Genomic DNA, 13021 nt, shown 5'->3' on the forward strand with positions numbered 1-13021 from the left:
CTACACAAAGTTTCTTTGTGTAGACTTAGGTATCCTGGACTCACTTTATAGACCAGGCTGGTCTTGAACTCAGACATCCATTTGCTTGTGCCTCCCGAGTGCTCACATTATAGGCATGTACCCTGTCTGTAATCATTTGTTCTTTTTTTTTATAAGTACTTTTATTTATTATTATTTTAATTTTTAATTTTTTTTACTTCACATCTGACTGTAGCCCCCTCCCTAATTGCCTCCTGATCCTCCCTCCCTCCCCTAGTCCTCAGAAAAGGGAGCCCTCCTCCCCTAACATCTGGCCTCAGCTTATCAGTTCTCATCTGGACTGCCTGTATCCTCTTCCTCTGTGGCCTGGCAAGACCTCCACACCAGAGGGAAGTGATCAGTGTGTGAGGGCACCAGAGTCCATGCCAGAGGCAGCCCCTACTCCCCATATTAAGAGCCCACATGGAGACTGTGCTGCCTGTCTACTACATCTCAGCAGAGGGTCTACCACACCATGCATGGTCCTTGGTTGGCCTTGCTTAGAAACTTTCAGAGAGGGGCTGGAGAGATGGCTCGGCGGTTAAGAGCACTGGCTGCTCTTCCAAAGGTCCTGAGTTCAAGTCTCAACAACCATATGGTGGCTCACAACCATCTAAAATGAGATCTAGTGTTCTCTTCTGGTATGCATGCAGCAAGACACTTTGTATATATGATAAATAAATAAATCTAAAAAAAAAAAAAGGAAACTTGCAGAGATACATCACTACTTCACATGGAATGTGAGGTGCTCAGCAGTCCTGCCCCAGCCTGGCTTTTATGTCTCAGCCTCCAGGTGCTTTTCATGCCTTTACTGCTTGAGCCTTTCTGCTTTTACATGCTTTTCATTTAAAGTTTTCTTACGTATTTCTTCCAGACCATAATATTTTCTTTTTTCTTGTCAAAGCTTCAAGACAAGGTCATCTTATTTTACATAGGTGTGTTTACATTTGTGTATACATACATACCATTATTTATACTGTTTACTGGTTTTCAAGATCTAACTTATATCCTTTTTTTTCTTATGAAATCTCCAAAGACTCCTTGTATTGGGTACAGCTCTTCAATCTTATTTTCATGATTGATCTCCTTTATGAAGAAAAATCTTTATTGTAACAAGCAAAACTAAATGATAAGTAATAAAATATACTTAGATTCATTTGAGTTTTGGCTATTATTAGTGTTTAAGTCTTCTTTACCACAGTCTTTTTATATTTGCGTGGGGTTATGAATGCCTCATTGAGAATACATGGTAACGGTAGGGCTTTTTCCTTCAGGCTCAGAACCTCATTTCTCTCTAGTTTCTGTTGTTAACAAGCCATGGGCTACCTTGGAACCCTCTCTACACTGTTGCTTTACAATATAATGTGTTAGTGAGTTTCTGTACCCTCAGCTAGACACTCAAAGCTGAGGAGTAGAGAACACAGTGGGGCAGAATTGGTTTTGTTTTGCTTTGTTTTGTCTTTCAAAACAAGGTTTCTCTGTATAACAGCCCTGGCTGGCCTGGAACTTACAGAGATCCCCCTGCCTCTGCCAAGTACTGAGGCGTGTGCCACCACTCCCAGCTCAGAGATTGATTGATTGATTGATTGATTGATTGATTTCTTTATTTTTTTGAGTCAGGGTTTCTCTGTAGCCTTGGCTGGCCTGGACTCGCTGTTACCAGGCTGGCCTGGAACTCACAGCGATCCACCTGCCTCTGCCTCCTGAGTGCTGGGATTAAAGGTGTGCTCCACCACACCTGGTCAGAGCTTGATTTCTTACAGATCTTGTTTTATACTTGCTTCTGAAAAAGATACAGTGATTATTAATGTAGATTTTTCCATATCAATATAACAGTATTGATAAGCTACATCAGATCATTAGTGTCTGGTTCAGTGATCATGAATAGCTACATTGTGGCTTAAGTGTGATAATTTTCTATGTTGGAATTTCTGTGTCTCCACTCTAGGCAGTGCAGTGGCATCTGTGGCTGTTGATCCCAGTGGCCGACTCTTAGCCACAGGGCAGGAAGACTCTAGCTGCATGCTCTATGACATAAGAGGAGGCAGAATGGTTCAGAGTTACCACCCTCACGCCAGTGATGTCCGCTCTGTCCGCTTCTCTCCTGGAGCTCACTACTTGCTAACAGGCTCTTACGATATGAAAATAAAGGTGACAGACCTACAAGGTGATGACGATTGGCTTCCCTTTGTTTTTAGTCTCCTCTTCTACCTGGGATCTTTCTTCTGTCTGATATGATTGACTAACATTTTTAAGCTTTAATTGTATAGTTATTTATTGAGAAGACTGCATTAAGATTTCTTAGAGTAAATTATTAAGTAACTGGAATGAAATTTTATTTAATAAAATTTGTTTAATTAAATTTATTTACAGTGACTTATTCTGTCATATAAGTGATGGATTTATATATTCTTTAGCATCCTTAAAAATACATTGTACAATTTGTATAGTTAGTGCTTCAGTATCTACCTAAATGTTTGTTATATAGTAACTAGGGACAGATGAATTAGATAATTAGCTCCCATCTTAATGGAGCTTGTATTTTAGAGGCCAGTGAAAAATAGAAATCTTTTTTATTTTTTAAATTTTTATTTATTTACTTTTATGTACATTTGGTGCACATGAATATCTGTGTGAGGGAGCTGGATCCACTGAAACTTGAGTTACAGACAGTTGTGAGCTGCCGTGTAGGTGCTGGGAATTGAACCTAGGTCTTCTAGAAGAGCAGCCAGTGCTCTTAACCACTAAGCCATTTCTCCAGCCCCCAGGCCAGTGAAAAATAAACTAACAAATGATGTAATTTTAGGTACTGGCCAGTGCTATTAAAGTTACCAGGAGGAAATAGTGCCTGGTCAGGGAATGCCTGTTTAGACAGGATAGCGATGTAGGTCTCTGCAGGGAGATGCTGTTTGCATGGAGGCCTAGACGGGGTGGAGGAACAAGCTGTAGCCAGGCCGTCAGTGAAGAGCAGGGCACACACAAGGGTGCTGAGGCAGGAGCAGACTTGGAACGCTGCCAGTCACAGGAAGGGGACATAACTGTCTAATTCTGAAGCCCAGCTTATTGGCATAAAGGGGTCTGTTGGTTTCTTTTGTTGTTGGTTGGTTTGGCTTTTTGAGACAGGGTTTCTCTGTGTAACAGAGCCCTGGCTGGACTCACTTTGTAGACTGAGCTGGCCTCAAACTCACAGTGATCCACCTGCCTCTGCCTCCCAAGTGCTGGGATTAAAAGTGTGCACCACCATGCCTGGCAAGGGGTTTGTTCTTTTAAAAAGCAGTTTAGGTTAATAGGAAAATCTAGAGTAAGATTGAGTGCCCATGTGCCATCTGTCTTTCACATGAGTAGCTTCCCCGCTATCAGCCTTTCCACCAGGAAAGTGATGAACTGCCTGCATTAAAAAAGTTAAAACACAAGGGCTGGAGAGATGGCTCAGAGGTTAAGAGCATTGACTGCTCTTCCAGAGGCCCTGAGTTCAATTCCCAGCAACCACATGGTGGCTCACAACCATCTATAATGTGATCTGATGCCCTCTTCTGGCCCACACACACAGGTGTACATGCAAGGCAGAGCACTGTATACACAATAATAAATAAATAAAAATTTTTAAAAGTTACAACACAGATCCTCTGGAAGATTTTAAATCAAGAAGTAATATAACCCAAATGATATTCTTAACGTAATTTGAGTTCTTCGTGTGTGTGTTGTTAGTAGGACAGGGAGAAGATGCTGCTGGAGTCAGCCTGACTGGGGGCGTGGGGTGTCTGGGAAGTGGGTGTGAAAGTGGAGGAGAAAGAAGTAACTGAGTTCAAGGGTGTTTTAATTGAGATTAGAGTTAGGGAGTGAGAGAACAGGAACCAGTGGTGCTCCCAGGTTTCTGACATAAGCATGCAGACAGTGCTGCTAGTGAAAAAAGATACATGAATAGGGCAGAAGAAATTTGGGCAAGAAAGCCAAAAACTGGGTTTTAGACAGGTTAAATTTAAGATGGCTGTCAAGGTATCCAATGAGGTATTAAGTAATTATTTAAAGGCTGCCTGTGGTGGCTCGTACCTTCGATCCCAGCACTCAGGAGACAGAGGGGGGAGGCAGATCTCTGTTAGTTCAAGGTCAGCCTGGTCTACATAGTGCGTTCCAGGACAGCTGGAGCTACACAGTGAGACCCTGTCTCAAAACAAACAACAAGATTACTAGGATACTAATATGAAGTTTAAGGTTGGAGATGATGTGTGAATCATAGGCATATAAACACCCACGACATGAGATGGAATTTCAGAGGACGTAAGATATAGAGGGGACAGAAGAAATCCGCAAGCTGACTCCTGAAACCCTTCAAGCTTTAAATTGGGAAAGGAGGGAAAACCAGGGAAGGACCCTGATTTAACTGAGGTGGAGCAGCAGTGGAGAAGGAAGTGGGGAGAGGTTTGCAGAGTGTGGCCGCTGTGGCAAATGCTGCTCTGCGCATGTTACCAAATGCTGACATTTATCTCTGTCTAGGCCTTTCCTACTGTAGCACCCCAAAGTAGCAGGAAGTCTGTACAATCTGTGTATCCGCTTAGTTTTTCCTTATAAGCCAATATCTCGTCTTTCTCCATTTAGGGGACCTCACCAAGCAGCTTCCTCTCATGGTGGTGGGGGAGCACAAGGACAAAGTGATCCAGTGCAGGTGGCACACCCAGGACCTTTCCTTCCTGTCGTCTTCCGCGGACAGAACTGTGACCCTCTGGACTTACAGTGGCTAGCGGCCACCCCGCGCCAGTCCATGCAGTGAAAGCACAGAGACTCGACACTACTGAATTGTGCGGACTACAGGCCTGAAGAGCGCAGACTGCCCAGAAAGAGTTGAGCGCGAGGAAGCCCCTTGTTCCCATGTCCTGGCAACAGAAGGCGTTGGGTGGTGTTTTCAGTCTTCCGTGTGTGTTCATGCTGCTGTGTGCTCTCGTTGCCAAAGTCTTCAGCAGAGCTCATACGCTGTTGGTGTGCACGCCACGTCAAGGGACAGGGCGTGTTCATGGTTTACTTATTAAATGCACTCCTCGGGTTTTACTCAGATTACAGTTTTATACATACACTGACATGGAATTATAATTTAAGCAATTGTTACATAAAATACAACCACGTTCTCCCCAGGTGAAACATAGGTGTTCAGAAATTATTTTGTTCTTGTCACAATCCCATACGGTATGACGTGTCTTCTAGAGGTCAGAATGTGGTGAGTCTCTCACGTGTTCCGTGACTGCACGTAGTGATCATGGAGTTCACAGATGAAGGGAAACTGCCCCACGGCTCATTCTGAGATTAACTCCTTCTTTTGCTTAGCCCAAGGGTGTGGGTACTAATGTGTCACGTAATATTATTTCAGGCTGAAAGCTAACGGTTTTGCTTTGGGAACTTGTTGATTTTATTTTTGAATGCACAAGATACCTCCCTTCCGGCAGGGCAGGGCAGCAGCAGTTATGTGGGACAGTGTTGGGTGGCATGGTTAACTTACTGGGTAGCCTTTCCTCTTCACAGTTAAAGACTTTGCCATGGCCCTAGCATGGCTTGAAAAGCTGTGTCTGCATGATAATTAAAAATGGAAACTGAAACTTTGCACTCCAGAAGCTTATTTGGATTTTTCTTGCACAGTTTTGTGTAATGAAGAATAATGACTTTATTTGTATAGTACTATAGAAACTAACATTTTATGTATCTTTATTTTCATATTGTTCAGTATTTTACTTTAAGTTATTAAATAGGCTATTTTATTTATTTCATCTGCAGTTGTATTGACCTGTCTGTGCACTATATGTAGTAAGCATTTTAAATCTATAGTCCACCAGTGGGAAGGGTAATAGAAGTGTACTGTGCTTTTGTTTCAATAAAGACCTCTTTACACCTACAGTGCTGTCATTTCTTACCGTCTGAGTCTGTGGCACTCCTTTCACAGTGCTGTTACCGGTTTACTTGGAGAAGGTGGGTCCAAGGAGAGAGGTCCTGGGTGTGTGACCCTCTCTCTCTGCTTCTTACTTTTTCCTAGAGCTCTTCCACTATCTCTGTAGCCCCTAGCAACTAATAGCACTTCTCCGTTTTCCTCTTCTTCCCTCCCTTTCTTCCACCCTCCCTTCACTCCTCAGGGTGTTAAAGGATTGAACCCAAGACTTTGCACATGCTAAGCAAGCAGTCTGCTACCCCTGAGCTGCACCCCTAGCTTTTTGTTGTGATTTTTAATTAACAAAGCCTGGCATAGCAAAGGGCTGGAACAGCTCTGCTAAAGCACTTGTCTAAGCATGCAGAAGACCCTGGGCTCAGTCCCTAGCACTAGAGAACACAGACATGATGTGTACACGTTCTAACCCAGTGCTCTGGTAAGGTGTGGAAGCTTCTCAATGTTTAATAGCCTTGGAAGCAGAAGGGAACAAGATGATCTTAAAATTAATCAGTTTATCTTAATGCACAATTTCACACATTTTGTTTTGTTTTTTGTTTTTGTTATTTTAATTTTTTGAGACAGGGTTTCTCTGTGTAGCTTTGGCTGTCCTGGACTCACTTTGTAGGCCAGGCTGGCCTCGAACTCACAGAGATATACCTGCCTCTGCCTCTGCCTCTCTGAGTGCTGAGATTAAAGGTGTGCACCACCACGCCCAGCTATCTTGTTTTGAGCAAGGTCTTACTTCCAGCCCTGGCTGATCTGGAGTTCAGAGATCCTCTTTGTCTCTCTAGTGGGATTAAAAGTGTAGGCCACATGGGCCCCATTTTAGGAGGTTTTTTTTTGTTTTTTGTTTTTTGTTTTTTGAGGTAGGGTTTCTCTGTGTAGCCCTGGCTGTCCTAAAACTCACTCTAAAGGCCAGGCTGGCCTCAAATTCAGATTCATTGCCTCTGTCTTCCAAGTGAAAGTTTTCCTTTGAGGAAATGAACTTTCAAAGAATACACAGCTCTCTCTCCATGGTGTGTAGAACGGTGTGTGAGACACTGTAAGTGTAGGTGAAGCCCTCTGTCCAGCTGCCTTTGACTATACCTAGTTTGTTGTTTGCATTTTTCTGTGGTTTGCACCAGGCCAAGGGGAAATCCACACATGGAAGGTGTCATTCAGAGGCAGCTTTCTTGCTCCCTGATGGGTGAGGCATTCTGCCCTGCTGTGCTCTGACAGCCTGGGGGCAGTGTTACTTGACAAGAATGCACTGTAGACCAAGTGTCGTTGCTGGTCTCGTGCTTTCCTCAGCAGGCTCTTCTGCTGGAGCTTTGAGTGGGACACCACCATAGCTGCAGCCACCCTTTGTGCTGTACTGAGCTCTCAACATTCCAGGAGCAGATGTTTTACAGTTCCTGGGAGCTGCTTTTCCTAAAGGCAAAGTTGCTCATTTGCCATAAGAGATGTTATAAAAGTTCCGAGTGACGTGACTGCTTCCATGGGCAGCATCTCCAGGGCCTCTATGCACACAGCTACCTAGGAATTGTAGAGCAGTTCTTTGCTCCCACCCTTCCTCTTCATTTTCCCTCCCCTCTCCCTTCCCTCCTGCTTTCTGCTTTCTCATAAAGTGTATGTATTTATAGGATACTATGGGATTTTTCAACTCCTTTGTGTATTTTTTCTTCCTGCTTTTTGAAATGGTGCACTATGTATTGTCACCTTAGTATATAATAAAATATCAAAACTTTTCCACTGTAGCCCTGTTAAGTTTCATGGTAGCAGATATGCATGGTGTTACATTCCTATATAGCAAGTTGGAGGTCCTTAGACTTTGTCTCAAAAATTCATATTCAAATAAGTAGATAAATATAGAGTTACGGATCTAGCTCTGTGCAGAGTCTCTAGATTTTATTCTGCCCTACCACAGCTCCCCTGGGTTCATAAAATTATGTATCCTACTTTAATTGTTGGCAGGGAGAAAGCCTTCAGGGCCCTCTCAGATGTATGAAATTCATTTTGTAAAAAAAAAAAATTTGCTACATTTATTCATATACACATAGGTGAGTGTTTGTGTGTGTGTACACTGTGGCATGTAAAGGAAGGTCAGAGAACAGCTCGTAGGATTTAGTTTTCTTCTTCCACAATATTGGTCCTGGGAAGCAAATTCAAGTTGTCAGGCTCGGCAGCAAGCTCCTTTACCTGCTGAGCCACTCGTTGGCCTGAATTTCATTTCTTCTATTTCGATGTCTTATATTAAGGCACCAGGAATTACTTTATTTCAATAACTATTTAGATGTATATATGCCCAGTCCTTGTGTCTCTGCATTGTCTTCCCCCATGGGTTGAATTGATTCCGAATTTCTTAAACAAAAGGAAATGCCACGACCAAAGTGTCTGCTCTTCCAGCTGCTCTCAGGATGTGAGAAAGGAGTCTGAGTGAAAGGCGGTGCTGGCCTTTTGAGGTCTAACTCTGAATCTCCCCCTCCCCCCTCTCTCTGTTTTTTTCAATCAACAATATTTAGCTCTTCTAAAAAAATTATAAGCCCCAAAGATACAGTACACAGTGAAAGAAAGCCCATGAAATGTGAGAAGACATTCACAAGTCTTTAAGATACTATACAGGGAGTTGGAGAGAGAGCTCAGTGGTTAAGTAATATCCTGAGTTAAATTCCCAGCAACCACATGGTGGCTCACAACTATCTGTAATGGAATCTGCATCCCTCTTCTGGTGTGCATAAAAACAGCATTCATAAACATAAAACAAATATTTTAAAAAAGAATAATTATTGGGCTGGAGAGATGGCTCAGCCATTAAAGGCTAGGCTCACAACCAAAAATATAAAACTATATAATTATCTGAACATGGCACTTGGGAGCCTGAGGCAGGAGAATTTCCAGAAGTTAAAGGCCAGCCTGGGCTATCTCAGGCCTTCCCACGCACCCATATCTGCACACACACACACACACACACACACACACACACACACACACACACAGAGAGAGAGAGAGAGAGAGAGAGAGAGAGAGAGAGAGAGAGAGAGAGAGAGAGAGAGAGAGAGAGAATATGAGAATTACTAAAATGTAACATTCAAAACCCCTGGTTAGAAAGAGATTTCAATAGCCATTCACCAAAGAAATACATGAAAAGATTCATTGCTGGACTTGGAAGGCAGCTTAAGGTCAGCCTGGGAAATAAAACAAGGCACTATTTAAAAATAAAAATAAAAAATACACCCACACAAACACAGTTGAGGATTAAGGACATTTTTCTTGGGTATCCTGTGATTATAAAATGATGCTCTATGCAACAGTTCTCAACACAGGCAGCATATCAGATATCCTGTGTATTAGATTTTTACAATTCATAACAGCAAAATTTTAGCTATGAAAGAAAAATGAAATAAATTTGTGATGAGGGTGTCATAACACGAACTGTATTAAAGGGTCACAGCATTAGGATGCTTGAGAAACTCTGATCTATAGAGATGTTGGCTGTTCCTACCAAGTTAAAACTTGAGCCAGCTGTGGTGGCGCCTGCCTGGATTCCCAGCACTGTGAGGCTGAAGAGGACACTCTGGAGTTGGAGGCTGTTAAGGCTACACAATAAGACCCTGTTACAAAATAAAGAATTAAATAAAAATATCACTCAGCAATCCCACATTCAAAAGACGGTATCTGAGGTGGAGAGATGGCTCAGTGGTTAAGTGCACTTGTTGCTCTTGCAGAGAACGACTGGGCTCAATTCCCAGCACCCATATGGTGGTTTACAACTGTCTTATGGTTTCTATTGCTGTGAAGAGAAACCATGGCCATGGCAACTCAGGCAGTGGTGGTGCACACCTTTAATCCCAGCACTTGGGAGGCAGAGCACTTGGGTCTCTCTATAAATTGGAGGCCAGCCTGGTTTACAGAGCAAGTTCCAGGATAGCCAAGGCTACACAGAGAAGCCCTGTCTCGAAAAACCAACCAATGAAACAAACAAACAAGCCTGGAGAGTTGACTCAGTGATTAAGAGCACTTGTTGCAAAGGACCGGGGCTCTACTCCCAGCACCCACACGAAGGCTCACCACCAACTCCTCAAGGACCTGCATGTGTGGTGCACATACACATAAAATAATAAAAATAAGTCTCAAGGAAAAAGAATCATGAATGTAGAAGTGGGGCTGATGTGAAAAATGGAATCAGAAGAGGGGGAGGGTGTTGAGTACTTTTTTCTTTTTTTCCTTTTTTTTTTGGTGCTTCTCACATTTATTAATGCCACATTGTAATGGTACTTAGACCAGTGTACAGCGACAGGTCATGTCCATCTAACACAATTTGCCTAAGTTTAGTCGACACGCTTCATCTTGAGTGGACGCATGGAGCAGTTAATGATGGCCATGGGCCGTTGCAGGACTGGAGCCTTTCAAGCTTTGCTTCTTTTATCAGCACTCCTGCTTTTATAAAAGATGAAGGTCATTAGCCCCATTCCTACCCAAATTTCCTGGTAAACCTGGGTATAGTAGGGCTTCATTGGGACCCAGACATTCTTAATAAGGCTTTGAAGCATCTCCGCGGACCAAGGCCACAGGCCACACAATATTCCACAACACACTGGGAAAGGTCACAGAGCACACAAGGGCTGCTCGGGGCCTGCCGGGACGAGTACTTTTTTCTTAACAAATACATTTCATTACGAACTTAGTAACCAACCGCACATCACTTATAACCCAACTAACCTAAACGATAGGAAAAGAGGATTAAAGAGTAACAAAATCATAAGGATATCAGTTCCAGGAACGATTTCTTCTGCTGGAACCTGGAATAACCAGAACCTGGAACCTCAGCAGGAGCCCAGAGCACCAAAGCCTTCCCTGGAGCAGTTCTCTCTAGGAGCGTCTCGAAGTGAAGCGATGAACAGCCAAAACTATCCCAAGTCTCCAAAGGCCCCGCCTCCAGTTTTGGGGCTTGTTTATAAATCTCCTCCCAGAGTCTGTTCACGGGATGTTTTCAGCGGGCAACAATCAAGCTCCCACATGAGGTGGTTTGTCTTGTAGTGGATTAACCTCACCTGTTCTCACAAGACCCACTTGGGATCATAACAAAAACAGATTTATCTCTCCTTCAGGAGGGGGACAAAAGACAGTATGGTAAAGCGTTTGATTAAAAAAAAAGCTATTGTAATTAACACGTGCTATTAAGAGTGGGGATACAGCTATATGAGCTTAATTAGAGTTGCTTACACGAGCATAGATGAGGGGTTATTTCCAGGAGTGTGGATGGCAACTTAATCAGTCACTATACCACTGAAGAAAAGACCTCCTCTCCCCAGCGATCATTAACTAACTGCCACAGCTCCTCAGGGGAAGGGTGGGGCCTACAGTGTTAAGACAGGAACTCCCAGCAACTAGTGAGTTTATGACTGACTGCCAGGGAGGCAACATTCCACAACACTCCTAGACTTCTCTGCCTCTCAGATTCTACCTGCCCACCCTGCTGTGATGTTCCTTGAGCCTAGGAAGCAGTGAGACAGCCCACTTAGGACTGAGCATTCAAGTCACTTATTCTCTGCTCTTTGAGCAGTTGAGTCGCCGTATTAACCACTACTAGTGCAAACCGAAGCTGCTTTGACTAACGCTGAAAGCAGTACTAATCTATAGGTATAAATATAAATATTTTGAAGGCTGTTTGATAGGCACAACACATCTATTCAGCAAAACCGTAGCCTCCTCACTAGGGCATATGACTTGCCCAGCCACAGACTTTTGACCAGGTCTACTGTGCCAGGCATGAATCCCCTCCTGTGCAGTGGGCCTCAAATCAAATCAGAAAGCTGGCAACCCACTTAACAGTTTGCCACTATTGCCAAAGTGGGCACACCTTGTCTGAGAAGGGAACAGGGTAGCACACACAAGGTCCACAGCAGGGTAAGACTGTTGATGATGACTTCTTCCCTATAGCAGCCTCTAGTGCCACAAAAGCTAACCAGCCGGGGGTAGGCATCCAGTTCAGTTTCATCTTGATGTACGCTCGCAGGTGATTTCTGCAGCACTTGGAGCATGCCATCTAGATTTGGTGGGCAACCAGTAACCGTAGCAATGGGGCTGGAGAGCTGTTAAAAAAGAACGAACGCCAGGCGTGGTGGCGCACGCCTTTAACCCCAGCACTTGGGAGGCAGAGGCAGGCGGAGCGCTGTGAGTTTGAGGCCAGTCTGGTCTACAAAGCAAGTCCAGGACAGCCAAGGCTACACAGAGAAACCCTGTCTCAAAAACCAAAAAACAAAAAAACAAAAAACAAACAAACAAAAAACAACAACAACAACAACAAAACCCAACCAGTAACCGTAGCAATGGGGCTGGAGAGCTGTTAAAAAAGAACAAACGCCAGGCGTGGTGGCGCATGCCTGTAATCCCAGCACTCTGGCAGGCAGAGGCAGGCTGCTCTCTGTGAGCTCAAGGCCAGCCTGGTCTGCAAAAAGAGTCCAAGAAAAGTCAAAGCTACACAAGAGAAACCCTGTCTTGAAAAACAAAACAAAAAAAGTACTCCAATTTTGTTCCCAGCATCAGAGCTCTGTAGCTCACAACCACGTATAACTCCGTCTCCAAGCTATCTGATGAGATGTCTCTGGCCTCTACTGGGACCACATTCAGAATTAAAGATAAATAAAATAAATTTTAGGGCTAGGAATAGCTCAGCGGTTTAGATCACACGTTGCTTTTGCCGAGGACCTGGCTTCAAGGCCCAGTATCCACACGGTGATTCACAATTATCCATAACTCCAATTCCAGGGGGGATCCGGTCCCCTTATCTGGCCTCTGTGGTTACTAGGTGCGCACGCGGAACACATAATACATGCAGTCAAAGCACTCATACATATTAAATAAATCTGAAAATACTAAAAACACTTTAAAAGTTGTAAACAACATGTGTACCAAGAATACCGAATTATATACCAACAGCAACTCATAGCAAGTTAATTTTTGTATCCATTTCTGGCGTGGGGCTCGGGGTTCCTCTTTGGAGACTTTGCGGCTATTGCCAAGCCAGAAATTGGAGATAAACGCAAAACAAACCTTACATCTAAACGCTCTATAGTGTGCCAACTTCTCATTCGCCTGACTTAACGTAGTACTCTA

At 43.6% G+C, this 13021-nt stretch overlaps 1 protein-coding gene and 1 pseudogene across 4 annotated transcripts in view; one reads left to right on the top strand and one right to left on the bottom strand.

The window, feature by feature from the left end:
- The window catches only part of WDR47 (WD repeat domain 47), a 61888-nt gene extending 55990 nt beyond the window's left edge, over nucleotides 1-5898 (top strand). For all 3 annotated transcript variants that reach the window (XM_084757245.1, XM_084757244.1, XM_084757243.1), the window contains exons 14-15: nucleotides 1967-2185; nucleotides 4615-5898. In XM_084757245.1, coding sequence (XP_084613371.1) covers nucleotides 1967-2185; nucleotides 4615-4757 — 362 coding nt within the window. In that variant the 3' untranslated portion in view covers nucleotides 4758-5898. The remainder of the gene's footprint in view (nucleotides 1-1966; nucleotides 2186-4614) is intronic.
- Nucleotides 5899-10122: 4224 nt separating this feature from the next.
- Nucleotides 10123-10506, bottom strand: LOC311582712 (ATP synthase subunit ATP5MPL, mitochondrial-like; annotated as a pseudogene). The gene has a single exon. The product of its transcript is annotated as an ATP synthase subunit ATP5MPL, mitochondrial-like (transcript).
- Nucleotides 10507-13021: the final 2515 nt, after the last annotated feature.

Source organism: Acomys minous (genome assembly GCF_964271855.1).
Source record: "Acomys minous genome assembly, chromosome: 14".
Classification (NCBI taxonomy): Eukaryota; Metazoa; Chordata; class Mammalia; order Rodentia; family Muridae; genus Acomys; species Acomys minous.